At 39.8% G+C, this 25,493-nt stretch overlaps 1 protein-coding gene across 1 annotated transcript; it reads right to left on the bottom strand.

The window, feature by feature from the left end:
• Positions 1–175: 175 nt before the first annotated feature.
• On the bottom strand, positions 176–24,181 carry LOC149283535 (integrator complex subunit 1-like). The gene is made up of 47 exons (XM_089497413.1): positions 24,124–24,181; positions 23,548–23,838; positions 23,091–23,287; positions 22,598–22,735; positions 22,045–22,204; positions 21,625–21,730; positions 21,324–21,510; positions 21,004–21,149; positions 20,084–20,225; positions 19,814–19,990; positions 19,492–19,600; positions 19,258–19,378; positions 18,798–18,875; positions 17,799–17,956; positions 17,553–17,649; positions 17,355–17,446; positions 16,998–17,058; positions 16,554–16,751; positions 15,906–16,035; positions 15,478–15,657; positions 14,814–14,963; positions 14,507–14,674; positions 14,252–14,356; positions 13,993–14,160; positions 13,392–13,503; positions 13,136–13,294; positions 12,496–12,642; positions 12,282–12,380; positions 11,933–12,057; positions 11,341–11,595; positions 10,451–10,610; positions 10,080–10,220; positions 9,421–9,601; positions 8,802–8,925; positions 8,280–8,410; positions 7,692–7,779; positions 7,386–7,612; positions 7,076–7,199; positions 6,359–6,486; positions 5,458–5,650; positions 4,634–4,761; positions 4,126–4,238; positions 3,311–3,424; positions 2,531–2,601; positions 1,514–1,605; positions 849–958; positions 176–291 (listed from the first exon to the last, which is right to left on the bottom strand). The coding sequence occupies exons 1-47, from the start codon at positions 24,179–24,181 to the stop codon at positions 176–178; spliced, it is 6,555 nt and encodes a 2,184-aa protein (XP_089353539.1).
• Positions 24,182–25,493: the final 1,312 nt, after the last annotated feature.

Raw genomic sequence — 25,493 nt, forward strand, 5'->3', positions numbered from 1 at the left:
CCAATAGCTCACAGATTGTTTTAATATAAAATACATAGTTAACACATTACAAAAATACACGCGTTTGGGTGATGTTGTATCTCGTAAACCTTTAAGTGCGAGAGGTCTTATAAGGTGTTAAGAGAGGTTTGTCCTTTTTTGACAAATGTCCATATTTCAAGAATGCGCTGTGTTTTTAGATCATGGCCTCCATATGAAGAACTTTCAGGGCTTCAGAGATCTGAGGGCTTGTGTCCATCTGTCCGTACATGCCAACCAGGAACGCTCTGTGAAGAAGCACCGCAGCGTGTTCTGCGGAGACAAAAACGATTCTCAAGGACCGTCCTTTTCTACACCAATGATGCCCCGCCAACCCTGTGCTCTCAAGCAAGCCAACCGGGGGGGGGTTGCAGAGTTCCAAGCAACGGGGAAAGTGAAGACATTCAAGGATTTTGGCAGCATTTCTATGGGTTGGTGCAAAGAACCTCATTGTTTGGAGCCTAGACTATATCGAGAATCCAATGTATAGATGACAAAATAGCAAATCACCGGCTCCGTGAAACAAAACCTTTCCCAAACTTTATGTTTGACAGTTGTAACCTTTCAATACCCCATTCTAAGAAAATGTGACACACTTTGGAATAAGTTATACTTACAAAACTAGTATGGAAATCAGATGGAACTACATATTTCTAATAGCCTTTATTATAAATATGTATATATCTCCTTTATTACAGCTAGGTATGAGGCGTGGGAGCAACCATTTAGTAATACTGGTTGTTGATCCCAGCAGCAAAAAAGTAAAAAATCTTGTAGGAATCAATAGAAGCGAATTTGTTTCATGATCATAGACGGGGTAAAAGCTATACCTTGGCACAGGAGGGTATACTCCGGGAGGTTTTGCAGTGCTGTCTGGACCACTTCAAAGTCCCGACTTCCGAGACAGTACATGAAGGTAGGAAGGAAGTCGGAGGCGATGCTGAAGAGACAAGATATTACGTTTTAACACCGAGCAAGCGGAAACAAATTATTCAGAGCGCCGGGAATGAAGTCGTGCCCTAGTGGTTGTCTCATTGAAGCCTAGCGACATCACCTTGCATGCTAATTAATGCAAAAGTGGAGAATTAATCTCCAGGTGAGCCCAACACAAAGGAAGAGGGGTATCTACCTGTCGCACAGATTTTTCATGCGCAAATCTGTTGATAAAGGCAAGTCCATCCAACCACTACGAAGGCTGAAGCCTAAGTCATAGGAAATTTACCTCCGGTTTGAGTCACAGACTGCCTCTATGAGCAAGATTAGTCAGATATGCTAATGGAGATTTTTACTCCGTAAAGCTGAAATGCAAGACTCATGTCGCTTGTGCTAGTCTTACCCCTGTGTATGTAATTAATCACTTATTTCAGGGGCTTTACACATATATTTGGGGTATGCTAGTGCAGTGACAAGAATGGTATAAATAGCAATATGTTAAAAAGATGCATGCAGGGGATAAACAATAATGAGCGCAGTTTCCCCGTTACAGGGTACGTACCTGGGGTTACACTGGATAGCACGCAAAGCTAACCGGAAGGCCTGGTTGCGGCAGGATTCTTCTGATGAACTCATCAACCTCTGGAAATCGCTCTGTGGAGAGAAAATGCGGAAAACATGGTTTTGTTAAATCTAAAGGAAGCATTCCCATGACTTGCCAAGAATTAATTACGGGAATTGCAGGTTCACCGCAACTGGATGGCTTCCTGTTGGATCCAATGGTTATTCCATTATATATACACTTCCGTTCAAAGGTATGGAGTGGTTTTCATGAAAAATAAGGACATTTTAGATGTAACATAATTGTAAAAAAATATTTCCAATAATGAATTAGCCTTTTAAACTTGGATTAGTGAACACAACGTGCCATTGGAACACAGGAGTAATGGCAGTGATAAAGGGCCATCGGAACACAGGAGTGATGGGAGTGATAAAGGGCCATCAGAACACAGGAGTGATGGGAGTGATAAAGGGCCATCGGAACACAGGAGTGATGGGAGTGATAAAGTGCCTCTATACGCCTATGAAGACATTACAGTAAAAATTGTTTAAAGGTACAATAGTCATTTGCAACACTTGTACACACACAAATCTCCTTATACATGTGGGTCAACTGTCTTTTGGGAAAAACTCATTGAAAGCAATTTCGAGTAGGGGTAACCGGGACACAGGCTCACATATTAAGTGTTTACATGCTTAGATATACAATGTAAAAAGCATTCTAAACTGAAGGAATTCTTTACATTACACTGAAAAGCAAATAAATAGTTTAAAAACGTACATTGAATACAAGAAAACCCGTAAAACCTTCAAGCTACGAAAAAGACAGCTTTAAGCAAAATGGTATACAGGGTTGCAAACTTTATTAAGGAAGAAAGTGACAGTACCGGTTATAAAAAAAGATAATTAAACAGAAACAGGATTTATGATAAAAGGGACCGATGGCATTAGAACCCCTTAGTGTGATTTGTACGGGTTTATCTGTGCTGTTCACAGGCGGCAGTCAGGACACACTCACCGCAAAGAAAGACAAGATCTCAGGCCGACGCTTGGACATTTCATCGATGTCACTCAGGACCTGCAGGATATCTGGAAGAGAAGCAAACAAATGCAACAGACATCAGCTTAAATCCATCACAGGCTGAGACTGGGAAGAAGCCGGGTCAGCGTGACACGCTCAGAGCTTTGGATGTAACAGTCTTTCAATCAGACAATTCATTTTGGGAAAGAGAACGAAACGCGATGACATATCGGCATGGATCCTGGGAGAAAGATCCCAGCTGGCAGCCCTGCACGACTTGCTTGCCTTGGGCAATACTTTTGGCTTTCAAGAGCTGATCAGATTGCATGCAGGCCCAGAGACCGACAAGAACAAAAAATATATAAATATACTATGACAGCAAAGTTATAGAGAGGAGTACAAAAAGCGGACATGGAACTGCGGTGTGACTTTATACTCAGCTCCTGGGATTTCTTTAACCATATTTGGCTTCTTCTGAAAGTTATCATCCAGCAAAGAGAAATCTTATTTATTTCCTCTCTGTCTGGAACATCAGTGGTGTTTCCTGACTGTTGGGCAACAATGACGAACGATGATACCATAATACTCAACATGTCTACACAGGTTAGTGAGCAGAGCGACACTAATCATACAAAATGAGTTAAGAGGGGAGAGGAAGGGCTGAAAATCAATGGAGGTAAAAGGATTAAAAGGTGTTAGGGGATGGATCAGATGATATATACTGTACTGGTGAAGATATGTCTGACCTTTTCTCCAGGAGGTGAAAGCGATGCTTACCTTCTACCGTCTTACTTCTGGAGATCCTTTTCAAGTACGGCGCCATTTCAGCGGCAGTAAGTGGAGTAAAAAAAGACACGCTGACCAAAGGAAGAGAGCCCGCAGCGGTCTCATCTACGCCAAAGAGTAAATCAAAGCAAAAATATGTTAGTTTGAAGAAAGCTAAAGGCGACTTTAACATGTATTCGTTGTTGGTTAGGCCGCATGGGACACCGAAGAATATATTTAAACTTCTCTGCTTGCTCTAAGATATTTGCTGTTATAGAAGAATTGCAGTTTGTTAAGATAACACATGTTACAGCTTCCCATTTAAAATTCCCATGAAAAAGAAACCCGCGATACTCCTATAGAAGCTGTTTGATAAGCAGGAGTATTGTATTAAAAACGGCGCGTCAAGTCACTGATGAGGATAACTCAAAGAGGACAAGGAAAAAAAGTGCATCATTTGAGGCTCATCAAATACAGTAAAGAATAACTGTAGGTATTTGTCAGGAACACAAGCAAACTTCAAACTCGGTGAGCTGTTAAACACACACTCCAGTGTCCCAGTCAAGCCCTGGACAATGAATACATATGAAAGTACTTTGTGTGTATGCTTTCGTGTGTTCTGCTTCTTTGTTGTCTGAGGCTTTACTTTGTATCTATTTGTGTATTATATGGTATGTATATCTATGACTTAATTGTGGATGATAAATAAATTATATGAAGTGGCGAGCGTTTCCATTCTTTGATCATTGCAGCGACTACAAAGCAACTATTGAGATACAGCTATGATAAGCCGGCAGCACTACAGGGGGCCATCTTCTATCTCTTACCTTCTCTCTCATCATCGGGACTCTTCTCCATCTCTCCGCTCCTGCTGGGCAGACTGAGGCCAGCCAGGAGAGACTTTAGCATTGCAAGATCATTGTTCTCAGACGACAAACCACTGGAAGATAAAATGCAGATTCACTGACTTTTCCGAACAATCAGAACCCTACAACTCAGCACTGCGCTTACACAAAATCAGCAACTTAACGTTACCTAAGTAAGCCCCCAATTTTTTGAACTTGTCACAAGCCTTTAAGTTTGGTGACATATATATATATATATATATATTAACATGAAATAATAAAAAACTCTCTGAATGCTCAGGGTCACACCGTCTGTGTTAAGCAGTTGTTGATATATATTTAATAGCACCAAAGTTTGTCATAGTACATAGCAGTAACACAAACGCAAAGAATCTAGTAACACGTGCCTTCACGGAAACAGCTCAGATTAAGAGAAAGTCACCAAACATACATAGATTTATAACGGAGATTCTAAATTAAAATCACTCACTGCAGTGGATCTGCGTGTTTTTGCAGAAAGGACACGGCCGCTTGTGCAGCGCACGTAATGTACTTGTGGATGAACTGTACAAATTTACTGATGAAGCCACTAAGCTGCCTGGAATATTTCCTATAATTCTGTAAAAGAGAAATCAGCAAATTAAAATAAAACAGATCTTTGGAACAACACAAAATCATCAAGTAACACATGCAAGAAAACAAGGATATGCGTTTCTGCCCAAAAAGGGAGACTATTTCTTGAAGCTGTAGTAAAAGAAACAAGAAGACACATGTTTCCGTACATTTAAATAGACACGGGGCTCTTGAGAGATCAGACACGTATATTACATTGATGATCACGTAAGTAAAAACAAAACTTCTCGCTTATTAACGGACCCTTAATAATTCCTATTAAATGTAAACATTTTCTTGCTGTGAATTCATTTTCTTTAAAGTGCATTAAAGGGTAAACTGGCCATAATTTGAAGGTGCAAACAGTTTATGTACTGAGCCCTTAAGACATAGAAGCCATAGCTTGCAAGTCAGATTCAGTGCTGGCTAAAATGTACTTCACTGGGGATTGTTGTAATTGCCTTGTTATGACTTACAGATCAGCCAACTGCTTGAACCGCCACAGAACAGATCGCCCAATCTTCAAACGAATCGACTTTGCAAAAGATGTCTAATACACAATGTTCGTGGACAGGCAATAGGCCTACATTTAGCTCAGTTTTGGAAAACAGAAATCATAACCATCCAAACATTGTTCCTTTTCTCTATAACTCAGCAGAGCTTTGAAGAAGGTAAATATCTGCTTGCGTTGACGGCTGTTACCTGTAGAAGTCTGATGAAGGAGAGGAGAGCGTCCCATAAGGCTTCCTGGTGTTCACCGTGGAACACCTGAGGTTGAAGCAGTTCTAGAATTCCCAGGATATGGGTGAAAAATTTCAAATGGTTCTGCTGGCGAAACTCGTGGAACTTCAGGTGCACTCTTCCATGAAGCAAGGCCGCGATCATGGGCAAGTGCCTACACGCAAAACAGCAAACAAGGCCATGTAATCAGGAACATAATGGCATCCGGTACTTTGATGTTAAAGAGGTCGGTCACTCTTCCTAAATCCTACATTTTCCCATTCACTAAATAAAACCAAGTAACTGTTTACAGATTAAAATAAGAAATATATAAGTATTAGAATCCCAAAGGTATCCTAACTTCCTGGTGTTAAGATCTGCCTGATCATCCCTCCATTTAAGTTATCTCTTCACTATGTGAGGATGGAGGGAACAGTAGAGAGAAATGTTCCGGGTGAAACATTGATTGACTAAACGTGAAGTCAATGCATCACTAAATAGCTTCAAAAGAATTCTGCAGACTGGCAAACAGAAAGCACCAGCTATGGGAAGGTTTAAACTTAAAAGTTGTGGTGGAAGCAGTTCACCATTATCTCCTCAAATGTGTACTTTAAATATGTAATTGGCTGGATGCTGTCTTACCCTAATAACACAAATCCAATCATTAACTAAGAAAACGGGAAAATAATAAAATGTAATATAAGGTGTCATGGAGCCAGTCCTGCCAACAGCACGGGGCCAATAAACCAGCTCTGTGGATAATATCCAGCAGAGGGAGCCAAGATAATTCATATTTTTTTCCTACCTCCCATTGAACTTCAAGGCCCAACAGCCCTAACTATAGCATCGAGAGAAGACACATTACAATTCATAGCGTGTATACCTTAGCAGCAGGATGGGATGAGCCACGGCTAGCTTACGACAAGCCATATTGGCATCGGACATCCGGCTCTCTTTGCAATCGCTCGAGTCCGCAAGGAGAGTAATGAACCGGTGAATAAGGGCATCCATCTGATGTATCAAGAAGGAGAGAAGCAAAATTAACTCTTTAGCACTAGCCTATTCAGTGAGCAAAACATTTGCACAGTAAAAGTACTGTTTGAGATGTATGTATAACGATGACAATATGCATGCTGTATATTGGGGACGGCTAACCCACATCTCCATGTTTCTCAGCTGTTATAGAACACATCAGTAGTGCTGATGAGGATATTATTGGGAAATGACATGAGGTGGAGAAGATTTATTAAACCATATACTTATAAAACCAGTAAGCAGAATCAGTGGGAAAAATCAGTGTCAGCCATCCAGACAATCTATTCAAACAGGAATACATACTTTTAAAGACTAGTTGTAACGTTTTTTTTTTGGGTTATTATATATATATATATATATATATATATATATATATATATATATATATATATATATACACATATACACACACACACACACACACACAGTCCTTATTTATGACCCTGTCCTCTTAGCTCCTGAAGACAATTCTTCATGCTGTTTTGAACAGAAGCAACTTGGTCACATTTAGGACAACTGCATTTAAAAATAATAATAATAAATAAGAGAGAAAAGGCCTCCTTGCCTTGCAGGTGTTGTTGTCTGTGGCTCCCTCGCTGGACACCAAGATATCAGGCACGGGAACTATCGATTCCGGCAGCTGGAGATATAGCTGCAGGAGAAAATCCTGGCAATGCTTCCCCAAAGAACTACAAAGAGAAACACAGCATTAGGGGGTTTAGCCTGACCTTCAATACCTAGCGAGAGGATCAGGAAAACAAATACGTTTAACTCGAATACTAGAAACAAATCTGCAGGTAGGTTAGGGATACCCGGGAAAAGGCTTGGTGTAAACGATGGATTCTCGCTACAAGGAAACAGGACGGTTAACTCACCTGCTTCCCCATTGTTTTATGCAGTTGTTCAGATACTCCATGACCTTTTTGATGCTTTCTTGGTTTCCATGGCAACAGCTGATCAATAACGGCAAGCGAGACTGGATCAGCGGACGAGAGGCTTCCTTGGGCCCCTGGCTCCTTCTTTCCGCCTCAGAGATAATCAGGTCCACAAGGCAAACCAGCTCAGAGGGCTTCAGATGCAACAAAAACTCATCTCGCCTTTTCTGAAACGATCAAAGCAAGCGGTTCAAAATGGGTGCATTCGGCACAGTGGCGCGTCCACAACAAAATTCCGGCGTCTACCTGCGGCGTATGCTGGTCTCTCCCTTGCCATATACGCGGAATATGAATGCATGCCCACAAGAAGTCCAGGGAGGCCGACGGGTCAAACCTGAGCATCACAAATACATTTTTATTTTTACAACATGTCTAATGCCGTCATAATAGTACAACAATTCACCAAACCGATACCACTGAACAAATAAATACAAATGATTTAGGTTAGATTACTATTACTAGTAGTTTAGTTTATATTATATATATATATTTTTTTGCATTGCTTTTGGGTCATAAAATAATATTTTACCCACCCGCCAGACAGTGGTTCAGAGTATTTTAGACTTCTAGCACAATTTGCTTAGGAAATACGTTATAGGGTGCACTTTTTACATTTTGGCCATCAGCTATACTCAAGTCTGTCTGTGCTGAGCCAGACCATAAAGTCACACAAGATTCATTTAGCTTCTTGTTGAGGTTAACCACTTAATGTACTCTCAGAACTCTTAAATCCTCCAATTTTAAAATAAACAAAAAAAAGTATTGTGCAGATGATACAATAATACACAATGGCTGTGCTCTGCTGAACTATCAGTATGATTGTGGTAAACGTACCTTTGTTCTCTCTGTTTGCTTAATAAGATACCGATGCACTGGTGTAACGTGGTCCAGTTGGCCTGATGGGTTAGGAGAGCCAACAGATATGGGCGAAAGGAAGGGGGCTGAGATCCACCGGAAGCTTTCACCTTAAAAAAAGTTAAAATCGCAATAACTTCATTTGAGCCTTTAAAAGTTTAAGCAAAGGGAGTTCCGTCATTTAAAACTACCAGGAGCGTGTGCTTTTTTGTAATTGTCTGGGAAATATTTAAGCTTTCCAAAAATTATGGTCCGTGCTGGTTCTGCATTACACTTTAAACAAACATATTAGGTGCTTCATAAACCTAAATAAGTGTAACCCTATAAAGGGCCAACAAACCGCTATTAATACAAACTGTGTTGCTTTAGGGCAACATCCTGCAAATTGTTAAAAAGTTCTTCTCTGTTTTTTTTCCCCAACTTGAATTAAGTTACCATATGTTAAAACGACGAGCAGTGCTGGCGATACTCTAAGGTTACATTTCTGTGCTGCTATTGTACCTTGCTGCAGGAAAACAACAGTCTTTGCTGCAGGTCTGGACAACTGCTAATAACTTCTGGATCCAACAAGTCCAACCAGTCAATGAGGAGACCAGAAGAAGGATTCGAACGGACACCTTCCAAGCTACCAAAAAGCAATGGAGGTAAAAAAAATAAAAGGTGTGGATTAGTCTTTCCATACAATTTAAACTGGCTTTCGGTCATGTTAACGTCATACCCAAATCTATCATAGTTATACCATTACTGAGGTCCCCGCATACTGATACATACGGAAACTAGTTGAGTAGAGCCAATTTAGAGAGATGGGGTATGTACATGTAAAGGAGGGGCTAGTCCCAAATAAAATAAAAAAGGGGTGGAGTTTAGGAAGAAGTGGATGAGGAATGGCCAGAGCTAAAGGCCACACCTACCACACAGCTCTGCCATACACCCTGCGAATCAGATTTGATGTTTGGGGGTCACCAAGGCGAACCCAGAGAATTCTTAGGTACATGAACGTTCAGCGTTGTATGCTAACCATTTGAACAGCGAATAACCAACAAATGAAATACCCAGCCACTGTGTGCCCAAGGCCAGACTGTCATCACAAAAGCTTTACAATTGTCGCTGGCCAGTGTACCTGCTGGCGTCGCTTCCTTTCTTCACTGGTGTCTCCTCTTGCTCTTGCAGTAAGAGGGAGGTCACCACCGCTACAGGTCCCGCAGTAGTGCAGCGTGATGTTATTTCTATGGTCACGGTGAGTAGGACAGTCAGAAATTCCTCCAAATAGGGAGATTTTGATTCTATCAGCCCTTGAAGAACTGACGAAAAGGAAGAAAAACACAAAAAAACATTAAAATAAAGTTGCGTCATTGATCAGTTGTTAAAGGCGGCAACCATTTATGGTCAAATGGAAAGTTAGTAAAAAAAAATCCCTCACCTTGCAATCACAGCCTGTTCTGTAAACACATTAGTAAGCCAAGACAAAAAAAGCTATTTGGAGAACTTTACATTTTCTTGAAGGAGCCAACATATTCCAAAAAGGGCATGCATGACAACATAAGAATGAAACAGTACCGTCCCTTTAAGTTGTAGGTCACCTTAGAAGGAACACTGCGGTGATTATTAAAAACGTATCTCAACTTAGGGGGTGCACCAAGAAAAGCAACTTAAAGAGCATATTTTCTTAAAAGGAACACTGCACTGATCACTGAACGGTATTCTAGCATGATCTCCAACCGCTTTATTACTAGATTTCCCTGGTGGAAGTAATGCAGCAAATGTGGAACAATATCTCACCTTTGCTGATCAGTTCTGGTTCCACGTTGCACTTGTCTCCAAATTTCAGGGTGGTGATGATGGTGCGCAACGTGGAGTTTATCACATCCGGCTCGTGGCAGAAAGCTAGTGCTTCGGATAAGTGCAGAAACGCCCCTCGTACTGCAGAATAAAATAAACATACTGCTAAAACGAAATCAGGAGATATACAAGGGGGAACAACTTACGCTTAGAAAATAAATTAATCGTCTCTCTAAATTTTCTTGTTTAGAGAACCCATAAGTGACACCTTCAGCTGGAGCAAGTTATGCTGCACTGCATTCAAGAGGTGAGCTTCAATCTGGAGCCCGGGCTTTGTGTGTTTTTTGCTCATGCATGTTGAGATCACATACCGTCACTGATTCTGTGCTTTGAAGAGTATTGCACTGCAAATGACTTGAGCTGAGCGCGGAGCGGTCCATCTTCCACACCGGGATTTTCCAACCACTGTAACATCTGCATGAGGACTTTAAAGAACAGGGAGGAGAATGCCGTGTCTAGAGGGACGTAGCGCTGTAAAGAGAAGATGCAAACAGGGTAAAGAGAGTTTCTTATGCTACTGACCCAGCTGGGTGTTTTCACTAACTTGTGAGTTTGGGGACCGAGCTCAAAACCAAGGAAAGCCACAGGTGGTGAGCATTTTTTGGTTAGACTCCATATAGTTTAAACTCAGAAGTCAGCCCTGGGTCTCTCTAATGAGCAGCATTTTAACATCTGTCAGGTTATACACTCGATGCATTGCCCCTGGCAGCCGTGTTAAATCCTAGAGACATCCGAAAAGATGTCAAGACAGGTCTCTTAGCACCAAGGAGGTAACCTTAAGAAACATTGATGTAATAAAAAACAAAACTAAAAATATAAATTACCATTTAAAAAGCAGTATAGTTTAAAAGGACAAAACTCAATAACAAGAGGACTGATAGGAAGTATCAGCATCTATAGGACATAGCGCTTCTTTATGGTACCTTTTTATGGGGTTTTTAACATGGCATCAACTCTGTTCACAAGGGAAAGCAGGATTTAGACTTATTGCAGCGAAAGCACAAAGGTATCTGTAGCTGTTTAAATGCAACAACAAAAACTACTATGGTGAGCACATGCTAAACCAGGCTATTCTTCAAGAAAACGAGTGCCTATTACTGAAACCTAATCCAAAAAATACTGTTAGATTTTACACGGCACCCAGACAGATACATTCATACCAGTTGACATTGCATTAAATGTACTTTGTGGACACACTCACTTGGTACTGATGCAGCAGCCGCATCAGCGGACACGAGATGAAATGATTCCTGTGCATTGTTAAGACCAAAGGGCCGCTGTGCGGAGAGTTCAGCAGCGCTGCCACAGCCTGGAGCAGACGCATGGCGATGCCAGTCAGCTGGGTTTTCCCCTGGCGGATACGAGCCAGTTCTTGGCCAAGGGCTTGCTGCAAGGCTAACGAGATCGGCCGGGGATTGGTATTCTGCCATCTCGGGTCAGGGTTCAAGGGAAAAAGCTGAAAAGGAGAACGCTGGGGTTTAAAAACACGCAGCAGTTATGCAAGCCAACAGAACATTTTTATGTCTCTGAAGTGAATGAGTCACTAAGTTCTCTGGAACTTAAAGGGTTAATAGAACCTGTCCTCTACAAATGTGTCAATGACAAAGTCCCTGTATTCCAGGATACCCTGCGCAAGTCCTACTAACCAGCACATCTTATGTTTTTATCTGTATTGAAAATCGAACATGAAGTTCCACCTATACACCTGGTCGGTCTATAAGACAAGTGGAGATGTGACTAAAACAGGGCTGACAGTGCTCCTTGTGGTCTGCTGATCTAAATCATGGTGTTACCTGCAAGAACATTCCAGCTAAATCATCTTCTGGACCCAAGACAGGGATCTGCATAATTGCCCTCGCTCTTACTTGCCCCTGGGGTGTTTCAGGGGTGGGTTTTCTTTTCATTATTTCTGTGCTTTCTGTAAAAATAAAACCACAAATCACTGCGTGCCCGGTTGCGGCATTACCCCCAAGCTAAACAGAAGGATACAAAGCGGCACCACGATGATCATCAATATTAAAATGAAATACAAGAAAGTACTGTGTGATATATATATATATATTTACGCACACACACACATTTACACAGACAATATATCATTATACCAATGAGTTGGACCCAAGAATAGTAAAAACGCAATACCCCGTCTTTTCGGAATAGAAGCGGTCAGCAGGCTATGGAAGGTTTGGCCTCCGGTAGCTCCTCTCTCATGCTGAACCTCCACTAGGTGAGCCATATAATCTGAAGATGAAAAAGCAGAGAAACAATGACTGGTGGGTGCATATTCCCATCTATCTTTATAGGGCACCAAGGATGCTTAAGGTGCAGAGTACTTTCTGTCCGCGCCGACACTCACTCTTATCCATGATGTTTTGTTCAAGGGCTTGAGGCTCATGGGACACGGCCTGATCCAGGTACTGCAGAAGCTTGCTCATGCTGGACACTGGGATACCAAAAGACTGGACGAACAGCAGCAGCTGCTGAGGCTCCAGATCCTGCAAAGCTAAACGCATAAATACATATCAACAGGAATAACGTCGCTTCCAAAAAGACATATGACAAGAACAGCCTCGTAACAAAGAAAAAACCCGGTTTCTAGAATACGGGCCAAATTTCCTTTCCAAGCTGTCTCAGAGGCTGGCTGAGCAAAGTCGCAGATTGTTTGCTATTTACAAAACATTGCTCACTATTTCAAAAATATGATAGAATTCAGTATTTTTCAGGTTAAATATAGTATCTAAAATAGAATACAGTACTCTTGATCAATAAAGCACATCCCTGTACGTCAGATAACCTTACTTTAGAAAACATCTTGAGTAAAGAAGGACTTTGTGAAATGAATATTGTGCGTTATAAAGCAATAAGCCCAATAAAAGGTGAGGCAAAACATGACAACTACATGTCTCCTTTGGTGAGCTCCATGTCAAGTTATGTGAAGGAACTTCCACTCCAAAGCAACTACTATGAATCCTTAATTCCAAAGGATGTTGAAATACCAGCATCAACAAGACGTGGAACCTCAGAGCGAATCATTCTAAGCTTTAACCAGTCAGGTAGAAGCAGGGCTTCCTCGGAAGTGTCCACCAGAAAAGCTGTAGGAAGGGGCTTCTTTTCCGGAAACCAGATGTCCAGTAAAGGGTAGAAGTCACTTTCACCTATATAGAAAACATACCGGAAAAAATAGATTGTAAAGACAAAACTTTAAAATGCTCTATATGTGAATATTCTAATACAGAGAAATGTAGAAGTTACCCCGAGGAGGTCCAAGAGTCAGCAGAATAACCATGGCATGGACAACGAGAATGTGCATCGTTGCAGTTTCCCCGCTGGTCCAACGCAAGAAAACCTGATCTTGGGATTCAGACTGCAAAATAAATAAGGGAGTCATGTGAAAAAATAATATGGATATATTTTTAGCAGTAAATATGTCTTATAATAGAAGAATGTAGTACTGCATGGGAATGTGGTTTGGTAATTAGTTTATCTGCCACTGTAGACGATTAGGGTATCATTATCTGATCTGATATCTATACAAACCACTATGTATTGATTGCTTTAAGCCAATGGATATACATCCATTATTCTGTCTGGAACATTACAGTAAGACCGACTAGAATAAAGGGAAACATTTAGTTAAACATATTATTCCATTGTTTCATATTGACAGATCCCATTCTATATCGATGTTTAAAAGTAATAATCATTACTGTCATTAAAACAGCCATGGAGGAATCAACCACTAAGTACCCAGTAACCAGGGAATATCATATGCTAAACAAGCAGTTAATGATATAAAAATGAACCACCTGAAATGGAATCCATACTCAAAAATGTTGTTTGTTGAATTACTTACCCAGCTATACACTTCATCGCCTTCCTTGCTCTTACGCAGGCGTCTCACATAGCAAGAAAAGATAGAAAGCAATGCAGCAAGTACAGCATTGGACTCGGCACAGTAGGAGATCTTGGAAAACAGGTGGGTCATTAGACTGGAACGTTCCACAGTCAGACGAGCCACATCCTACAGGACATAAGAGGGACTCAAAAACCAGTATATTCAACCATTTTTATTACACTAACAAAAAGCCTAGTCAAAACCTGACAGATCTTACCAGAGCAAGTTCATTGTGTTGGCCTTGGTCTTCAATTGGCGCATGCTCGGATAAGTACACTAGATAAGCGCTGATTGTCTGAAGATCAGTCTCCATATGTACAGCCTAGAGCATAGGTCATACAAATATTACACCAAGAAATGCATGCAGAGATTTTAAGAAACAGAAGAGGAAAATGTATATTGCACTTCTGTCATTTACCATGTAATTCTTCAATATCTAAGAGGTTTAAAGAAAAAATAATACTGTATATACCTGCTGTAGAGCCACAGCTGTGGTTCCTTTAACACTCTCAAAAAGGGGAAGTTTGGGCAAGTCCTTTAATAGCCATTGGTATCCCAGCATCATTTTGGAGTCTTCATCCATGGACTGGTCCTCCTCTGCATCCCGCACAGCTCCTTCGGTCAGCACCATGGACAGACCCTGAAAGGAAAATAAAAAAAGCAAGGATGGGCATCAAAGCTGAGAAAGAAATTCACAACAGGCTTTGAAGCCTGGATCATGCTGTAAATTGCAAATTCAGCTTAACTAAAAATGACGTTAAAAAAAAGCACTAAACTACCTTCATGGCAAGCACACGTGAAGCAACCTGGGGCGAACTCAGGCGCCGAAGGAAATAGTCAAGAACTTCACAAGTTGTCTGCTCGTCTGCTTTAGGGCCCAGCAGCAAGTCCTGCAACCGACTGAGAAGCTGCCTCTGTTTCTGTTGTCTCTGCAAAAGCAAAAATAATAATTATTATCAGACGCTTCAGTTGGTGCTTTACCAGAAACACACCCTCCGGGAACTCTCTGAATTTGACCAGGCTTCTAGCAGCACAGATGATTAACAGACATTCAGGATGGTTCTCTTGTGATCTCTAGATTGTAAGCTCCTTTGAACAGGGCTCTCCTTACCTGTGGTTCCGTAAGTCAAATTGTTATGTTATATACTACTTGTTATGTCCTGTCTACCCATTGTACAGCGCTACAGAATATGATGGTGCTATACAAAACAGTCAATAGTAATAAGCATTAGTCCCTCCTCTCTGAAACAGCTCTCCCACCTTCCTATTACTATATAGTCCAAAACATGTTAAATTAACCCTTGTTTATTTACCATGGGGCCGGTGTGCATATTATATATATATATATATATATATACACATACATACATATATATATATATATATATATATATATATATATATATATATATATATATATAACCCTGCAATATAGTTGTTTACCTGCTGTTTTTTAGCTTTTTGCTCTTTGCTTTCGTTTTCTTCGTCATCCTCTCCTGTACCCGATTCATCAGCTGCATCATGCAAAAGGAACTCACACAGGCATTGCACAGGCAGCACATCCAAGGACCCCTCGCTGGACTGTACCAAGTCGGCTAGCCAGGGCATCGATTGGGAAGACGCCTGGAATTATAGGAATAACATATGAAAAAGTATTATGGACTCACAGTGCAGTTGTGTAGGGTATTCCTGCAGCAAGGACCACCTTAAAATCGAAAACAAGAGCATTTTCCTATTTTCTAAATTTAAATGAAAAATGCTCTCGATCTTGAGACGGCAAGACTTAAACGTGTGCATTTTTTTCTCTTTTCCTTCAATATGAAGAATAGGGTCTTTAATATTTTCACCGGGAAGGTCCTTAAAGCACCAACCTGTCTTTGAATGATGTTAAGTAGAAAATCAGGATTACGGCTGCGGCAGAGGAGGTGTCCAAGACGTAAGGACTGATTCAGCGATTTGACCTGTTCTATGGCGTGTGGAGGAGGTCGTCGGGGAGGACCCCTGAAACACAAAACAGAGAGAAAATATTTACTCCAGTTCACGTTATTGGTTGTGGGCTGCACACTATTTCCACAAGCCACCGTAAGTTTTCTAGAACAATGTATCGTTGGGAAGTCACATAATAACGTGACTCTTTTTGGTGATGTGATGAATTCCTACTTGTCCAATAACTTATATAGAGAATGTCCAGGGAATAAAGACTGGGCCACTCTATTGTTTTTGATGAGGAGTCAGGGAGTTTGTCTAGTAGAATAGGATAATATAACAGAGCAAGAACATATAAACGGCTAATTCACAGCAGTCTGAAAACATATTATACAAAAAAAAAAACCATCACAATATAAGACTATTAATACAACAAATAGAAAGTTTCCCATTAAAATTAACATATTGTGTTTGGAGAAACCCAGAGTAAAAATAATAGATGTAGGACAAAAAAAGGGATTGCATAGAGAGTTTGGAAGAAAAACAAACGAAAAAAGTATTAGGCCCAGCAAAACAAGACATTGGAAACTCACTGCGGGTCCAAACTGGTGAGCTGCGACAGGAGCAAGCTGTTACTCTCGGTTATCGTTTGCTTGGTGGATGCAGCGGCCAGGTGGCTCTCGAATGCCAGGATTTCTTGCTTCTCCCGCTGAGAGATTTGAAGCTCACGGTTGATTAACTCCGTCCTGGTCTCCTCATCCGTTACCGTGCACGGCGGATACGAATAATTACTGAGCGCAGCGTAGAGGAAAACAGACTGTTAAACTTTTTTTTTTTAAGAAAACCGTGTTTTGTTTTAAAAAAAAAAAAAAAAAAAAAGCAGCAATATACTGGGGTAGCTTTACATATACTAGAGTGTTTATCAATCAACCTGTTTACAACAATAATGCTCTGTAAACGCTTTTATAAACAACCTTACATTCATGGCTCAAACATTTTTAGTAGCACCTACAGGAATACACTAGATTTTCACTTACTTGGTCATCACCATTTCCATTAACATCTTTAACGTTGGATAATCCTCCCAGGCTGCCAAACCTGGAGAACATGAGCGGATTAGATGTGTATTACTACTATTACATGTATAATTGTTTTAAGTAGAAAAATTGAACAAGAAACAACTCAATGGGGTGGAATAATCATGCAGGTCACGAGAACAGGAAGTTAAAAAGACTGCTCCCATGGTATACACATAAAGTATAATACTCCTAATATTTCCACATTGCTTATTTCAATCCAAGTTATGGAGTGTATGAAACCATAAAATGTACGATTTGGGGAAAATAGAGATCAACTTTCAAGAAAAAGCAACTTCTACAAATACAACGTCTTACCAATGTTTTCTGGATTAAATGCAGCAACAACTAGAAGGAGAGGCCAAGCTTTCCAGTAGAGAGTTGATATAGCAAGATTTGGAGGTTGATACCTAGAAGAATCGAGGACAAGGACACCTTTAGAACATGACAAATATTTTCAAGCCGTACGAAGTTATGGCATTCAATATCGGAGTTTCAAGAAAGTCTATATCCTACCCTGGGGGCAGCTGAATGTTCTCAGGGTGGTGGTAGGTGCAGAGGTTTAGCACAGCATCGAGGAGCTGTATCCTTTCAATTTTAAGAACCTCCAAATCTAGAAAATAAAGAATTTTCAGTTTTGTAACATGATCAGTGATTCTTTCTTCTATTCCTGCTTGAGAAGTTCCCTCTAAATCCGATATAGATTGTTAAAGCAATCCCTCTGAAAACTCCAATCAAGAATTCAGAACATAGAACGCATACCGTCCGCATGCGCAGCAGCTGCTCTTTTCACCAAGTGATCAGCAAGTTCCATGGCATCAGCTGGCCCAAGGGGGAGATCACGTGACAAGCCAATGACCAGGATGCGCATTAGCGTGTCCTCGAGAAGTGGCACTTCGGAGCAGAGGCGGAGGAAAAAGCTGGACAAAAGAAAATGAAAATACATGAATACATAAAAACTGATCTATTTCTATTCAAGAATGAAAAATGGACAGTCAGCTTTTAAACATTATTTTATCCACTACACTCATCACACTGTGAAACCTCAAAATATTTTTGCAATGACCTGGGTAATCCTGTAGCAGAAGTGCTTCATTAGCACCGTAGGTATAACCTGGGGATTATGGGGTCACATTCCATGACAGGTGGAACCCAAGTAATGGTGCTTGTATTTCACCATGCAGGAATTGCCACAAGTAAGCCAGCTGTTCTTCATGTACGTCAGACTAAAAGCCCAAGTTGACCAACGACCCCAGCAAGTGGGATCACTTTTAACCGGCACAACCGTGGTCATGAATCACAGACAGCTGCTACCTATGTCTTCCTAGGGACCACCAGGTAAGAAATTGAAGTATCACAGAAACTTAAGCTCTTCATAAGGGTTATTAAGTGTAGAAAGCATAGTACAAATACATGTACCACGCCATGCTTTATGCGGTTTCTTTCAAGCTAATCATTTATCAGATTTTACAATTCCTATTTGATCAGTGACTTAATAAATCATTATAAAAATGACTTTACAGTGACTAAAGTTGGTTATAAAAAAAAAAGAGAAAAAAAAAAAAAAAGACACAGGGCCGGCTGGATTTTTTCCCCTTTAAAAATACTTTCTAAAAAAGAGGCTTTAAAAGCCAAAGTACATCAGTGTCCAAACAAAACAATAAAACAAATAGAGCTTTATTTTGTTTCCTCTGCTGATAATATTCCCCCAAATGCAACCATGTGAACAAAATGAAGACTTCTTAAAGCAGATATTCATACTTGCGATCACTGTCTGGTGGCCAGTTGTCCCATTTATAATAGGTTTCTGGTTGCTCGGTGAACAGTACTTTGTGCAGGCTGTGAAATGTAAAAAAAGAAAGCAATGATAAACACAGGGTATGATAACAAAAGTGTCACAAAACAAAGCTTCCCGAGTCTCTAATGTCATGAATCAATTCTGGTCAACAAAATATTTGATATTTATTATTCACCCAAAGAAGGCACTGACACCCCTCTTCTTTTACCAATAATACCATTATGTCCTAGAATTACCCCTAAGGGACAGCAACTGAACAATCTTAGAGGCTCCTAAAATGTTAAGCACACTCGAAAGCAATTCACATCACATCAATCCCAATTCACTGAATTTCAGCGAATAGGCAGCGACATCACACCAACTGACATTATAAATGCCCTCCCATTCGCTAATATAACCGAAAAGACCATAGGAATGATGTACCAATGCACATATTCTTTAGGGGACACTTTGCAGATGGAAGGGACCACTGTGTGCAGCCACCACACGGCATCTCTCTGGATTGAGGCTATCTGGTTCTGAAAACCACGCAGGACCTCCAAACCTTAAATAAAAAAAATAAAAAAATCATGAAGGGGGAAGTGGACAGGTCTGACCATTTGTACCCCCCTAAACCCCCCCAAAAGGTGCATTTACGCTTGGTAGTCCATTACTCACTCTTTTTTTCGCCTTTGTCCCAAGCAATCCCAGCTTCCTTAACCTGAACGGTAATTCCTAGCATCATAGAAAGGGCTAGGAGGTCTGTAACGTGGGTCACAAAACGTTCCTAAAATGTACAGGTGTACAGTAACGAAATGGTCAGAGCTTTACTACAGGAACTGCAAATAATGAATTTTAAAAGGGCAGCTGTTCCCACATTTCCAGATGCCAGCGATGGAAATGTTGTTTTCAATGTCTCATAGTCATTTTGGTGTAATTATGGCACCTCGTGTATGATAATAGTACAAAATAGAACACATTAAAAATGTATTTAAGTTACCTTAAATTCTATGTCATTGTACTGAGGTTCCTTCCTCTCCTGCATGAGTCCCAAGCAAAATGCCTGGAAATTGATCTCATGTTTGGTCTGTTTTATGATTTCTCTAAGTAGCGCACGAGAGGCTCGGAGATAATCGTCTTTATTGGTCAGAAGGTCTTGAAAAACCATGGCTAAAAACTGAATGATAGCAAAGCAAGTTACATCACAACGTTATTATATTCAAGTGAATGTTACCAGTTCTGCTATTTCAGATGACAAAGCACAATTTACCTTTGGAGCCAGCTCAGGACTGTGCTGTAATATGGTGTACAGAATCTGCATATTGTTGGGGTTTCTGGCATTTGAAAGCTCATTAAAAATCACAAATTTCACCATGGTGCCCAGATTATCTTTGTGGGCATTTAGAAGCTCCCTAAAACAAGAAAAAAGTTTAGTGAACAATCTTTAGAAATATCACAACTGCTTTAGGGATAAACATGTTTCCAAATTTGTATTATACTTGCTTTCACTTCAGTATAAATCAAGACACTGCCACTAATACATATATATACCTGAACTTTATCTTACATTTTATTAATTTTATTAACAGAGCTCCAGTAGATTTCCTAGAACCATCACAAAAGGGGACAACAGAAAATTACATTATTACATTATAATGTCAAATCCGACAAAAAAAAAATGAACAAAAACAACCTTAAGACATAATAGTACAAAAGAAGACTCGATTGACCCTAATATACATCAGTAATCTTTTCTGTGCTCTATCACAGAGAGATAGGTTCACAGACATTGTAAATAAAAGAACACGTCAGAACCAATCTTAAATAGCCTGCTCAGATGAATAGACAAAGGGAATAGAAATAAAGATTTAGTCACTGACCTCTCCGCATCACCCTTGCAAAAATCAAATCATCCTAGCCTAAGCACTGTCCGTCTCATCTCCCTCAAGTGCCTAAAAGATGTTAGCTCAGAACAGCCTGTCTCTCTTCTTCTTCTGTGCCAGCAGTGTTAATATCACTGTCTAATTGTGTATTGCCAATTTGAATGTTACTGATAATTTTTTACTTTCCCTCTATTGTAATAGTGCTACAGAATCAGCTGGTGCTCTACAGATAAATGTAACGAGATGTAAAAGCTCAGCACAGACACACTGCACATCCGAACCGTACATCGAAAATGTTTTAGCTTACCGTACACACAGCATATAATGATTGAGAAGAACCTTTGGTTTCAGTCTGATTTTGATCAGATTAGAAATCACCTCCATATCCTCAGATCCATGAGTGTTACAGTTCATGCAAACAGACATCAGCAGGTCCTGAGCTGGGCGAGTCAGCTGCCAGTGACAAAATAAAAATGAATTACCCAAAGAGAAACTAAAGAAAACATATTGGTTACTTTTGTTGTGTTACTATGAAACATGTAGCTTAAATATTTTTTTTATGTTTGGGAGTTTTGTTCCCATTTCTCTCATACGATCCTCTGTACATTTTTGCAACCGCAAGCTTACTTTTGGGTTCTGCAGCCACATCTCCAGCCTCTGCACCGCCATGAGTCGCACCTCCTTGTAGCCACAAGTGGCTGTAAGCAAACGAAGGAGATTTCTGGAGACATTGTCCATCGGCTGCCGACGGTTGAGTTGATCGCGTAGCATATCAAGCACATACTCCTCTACGCCCTCTGCCAAATCATCATACCTAAAAACAAAAGCATATAACCGAGTAATGTTACTTACAACACTGTGAACATTACTGCAGCCAACCCACCTCGTGCTCTCGAGAAAGTAAGAAAAAAAGATAATCCCAGGTTACCGTGGCATTATCTGCCCCTCATCTTCAGGGCTTAATTTGTCCTCAGCTATTAGTAGCTCTGATTGGCTGTCTTCTTCTTCTGTTATGGACAGGTGAGGACTGCTGCCTGCATTTAAAACATAAGGGACATAATTTCATTTTTGCTTGCATCCAAGTAAAAGTAAGGTCCACTTTCCAGTTTTAAAGAGACTTTTAAAAACTATCTCATAAATCATTCCAAGACATTACACCCTGGTGGCTGACATAAAACAAAGCGCAACAGCTCATTGTCTTAGGGAAGAGGCTTAGACACTTATAAAACACACATGTGGAGATTTTGAGGGATATATGGACATATGTAAAGTACACATCGTGGGCAATATGTTAGTGAAGTAAATGTGTAAATGTAAATGAGTTATTTTCAGGAATAATCTTTTGTACCAGCACTGAGGTCTCCTGCAGCTCGTCCAATCTCCCCATGCAGCACCATGCTTTTTGGTGGCATTTTTGTGCAGAAAGCAGTCTGGATATTTTCAACAAATGTCTTGCAGTGAGGACTGTCAACCCATATCCTCTCCCCAAGTGAGTCTTCAATGTAGACCTACAAAAGGCAAAATGTCGATAAACATTGCCTTCAAAAAAGTAGAAAAAGGAGGGTTCCTTCACCAGAAATAAACAGAGAGGAGATAGCTTGTGAGGTGCAGTTGTTTTTTTTTTTACAAATGGATACAAACAGCCCTTAAACTCACTTATTGGAGGAGTTTTCTGTAAAAATATGTAATGAAGAACAGAAATCTTTTGGTGCATATAGATGGCTTGGGTGGATCACTTTGGACATCTAAATCTCTCAGTAAAGACTTTAAGGATTCATAGAGAGGCCATGTAAGATGTTATCACTAACAGTTCACAACAAAAAAAATTCAGCCCCTAAAATCATCAACTGTGAGGCCAGACACATTTCATCACATAAATAAAACAAAAACATAATACCTACCTTCACAAAAATTTCCGGCCAATTCTCATCTTCTTCATAAGCGGCCATAAGAAGGTTACAGGCCAAGACAGACACCAGACTGTTCCCTTTGGCTTTGAAGTTTATTGTGGCATCTCTTCGTAACAAGCTGCACAAGGCCTAGAATATAACATTAGACCAACATTTAATATCAGAGGCAGAAAAATTGTAAAATTTGTAATCTCATGTGGATTTCTTATATAGGAAAGCTAATGTTATGGCTCTATGGATGAGCAAAGCAAAGTAAACTATATGGCACAAAGGGGATCTCTACATCTATTGCACTACATTATTTCTGTAATCAGGGTAAACATTTATTTACAAAAACAAAACAGAAGTTACAAAGCAAAACATAAAAAATACAGCAATGAAAATAAAATGTTACGGAGCAATTAAACCTGGGAAACATACTGATAGATTATTCATCTCGTCAACAGTCGCCCCAAAAGAACTTCAATTCAGCAAGAGCTCTCACCTCAATCACACCCTCTGTGGCAAATATATTAGGCTTCATCTTTGCCAAGTACATCAAACTTAAATACAATGTAGGGTCTGGTTTAGCACGGTTCATTTTTAATTGCTTCACTGCACCACAGAGAACACCTTCAATACGTTCATCATTTCCATCCGATTCGGACGCTTCAATGTCGTCCAACAGAGAAGCAGGAGGAACTGTAAATAAGAACAGATGGCCAAAATGAACAACCTGTCATTTAAACCCACCTGGACACATGGTTAAGTGCTAAGACAAGTAAAAATAGTTACAGAATTGTAATTAAAAAAGACCTCTATTGAGGTAGACCATTTGCATATGTGGCCTTATGGTGAAGTCACATAATGTCAACAGGGCTGACAAATGTGAAACCCTTTAAAAAAGCCTTTAAACTAACTCTGGAAAAAGTACTACCAAGAGGAGTCATTTAAACATGCACCTTCAATTGGAACAACAGAGGGTTCTTTTATTGATGGAGATATAGCTCGCTTCTCAGCCACAGCAGCTTCAGCCAGTCGCCCCAGGGCACTCAGAGGGGGAGTTGATGAAAGTTTGGGACGTTTAGTGAGTCCGGTCAACGCTGAGGCACCAGCTAACGCGGCAGAAGCATCTCGTTTTCGTTCGGGTGCAAGTCCAGACGTAGCGGGTTTCAACAAGTTTGGGGGTACTTTGGTATCGCTGCTCTGACCTTTGGATCCCAAAGCAATAAAATCCCCAGGAGGTGGGTGACCTGAATGTGGGAGAGAGATAAATGTAAACTTCTGGCCACAAATATTATCCACTGATAAAAAATATTAATCTCAAAGTTTTTGATACAGGGATTATATTGATTTCAAATTGCTTAAAATATTTGGTATTACATTTATCTGGTTAAGGGCAGTTACAAGAGATTTTGGGAAGTTAGGGGATGGAATGCAAGTCTTTTTTAAATCTATATAAAGGTTAAGGAATTCAAATACATTTGTGGAATGTATTATGTTAATTTTAGCTCTACATAAAGTTAAGGAAAGCATACCTGATGACTTTGCAGCAGCGCTCGGCCGCCGTACAGCAGCTGTCTTGGGCCGATTCATCTTCTTTACACTCTTCTCAAAACAAATAACTGTATTAAGGAATAAAAAGACATAAACTAGAGAGTTTATTTTACTGAATGGTTGATGATACATTAAATAACCTTATAGATCATCCAGACACAAGACAAAGCTAGGCATCAAATAAGGGCTTATGTTTCACACAAAGGAAAAATAATGGGCTAGAGGATAAAGGCAAACTAGCTATGAATTTCTTTGATTCTATCTTCTAAGTTAGAAAAGCAAAGATGTTGCCATTGTGATGATCATACGAACCTTGTGATAAAAATGAAAGAAAATACTGGATCAGTATAGTTACACTTTGTATGTGCCCACTATTTACACTTTTTAGCAACAAATCCATTTATGCAGCAGTATGTATAAATAGAAAAGGGGATACTTGAATTACTTTATAGATTTACAAAAGGGAACACTTATTGATAGCACTGAACCGCCTTTAAGTCTGGGGCGGACCCTTTTAGAGTCTATTTCTGCTTGTTTTTTCATGTTTGATGGACAATTGGGGAATCTATGAAACAATGATGTTGAAAATTGATGCCCTGACCTATGATAACCTGGTCAACAAAGCTTTGGGTCAGCCAGGAAAAAAATAGCACCAGACCTACATGTGGGTCAATGCTATTTAACTATATATATATATATATATATATATATATAGTATGTGTGTACTACAGTTGAAAAACTGTATTATCTGTGAATCTGTGAGAATCACATGACATTGATCATATGATTGTGATTTTGGGAATGATTCTTCCAAAAATTGGGAGTGTTTAGGTTATATCTATTCTAGCTTTATTTACTGAGTAATCAGTCATTTAGAATTGGATTTAAGAGTTACTCACACACCTGCTAATTGCATGCTTATATTCTCATGGGACACATTATTACTACTGCGATAAACAGATAAACATCCCCACTTCTATCAAAGCCTTTCAACAACACAAGTGTGTGTGTGTATATATATATATATATATATATATATATATATATATAATCCTGGCTCAGGCACAGCGTATATATAATAAACAGGTATTTAATACTGGCTCATCCACAGTGTATATATAATATATGTAATACTGGCTCAGGCACAGCGTATATATAACATATTTAATACTCGCTCAGGCTCGGTGTGTGTGTGTATATATATATATATATTTAATACTGGCTTATTGCTGGTGTGTATACAATATATCTAATACTGGCTCAGGCACAGTATATATGTATATATATATTTAATACTGGCTCAGGCACAGTGTGTGTATATATATATATATATATATATTTAATACTGGCT

This window comes from Sceloporus occidentalis, unplaced genomic scaffold, assembly GCF_023333645.1.
Source record: "Sceloporus occidentalis isolate IW3139 unplaced genomic scaffold, rSceOcc1.0.p SCAF_103, whole genome shotgun sequence".
NCBI lineage: Eukaryota > Metazoa > Chordata > Lepidosauria > Squamata > Phrynosomatidae > Sceloporus > Sceloporus occidentalis.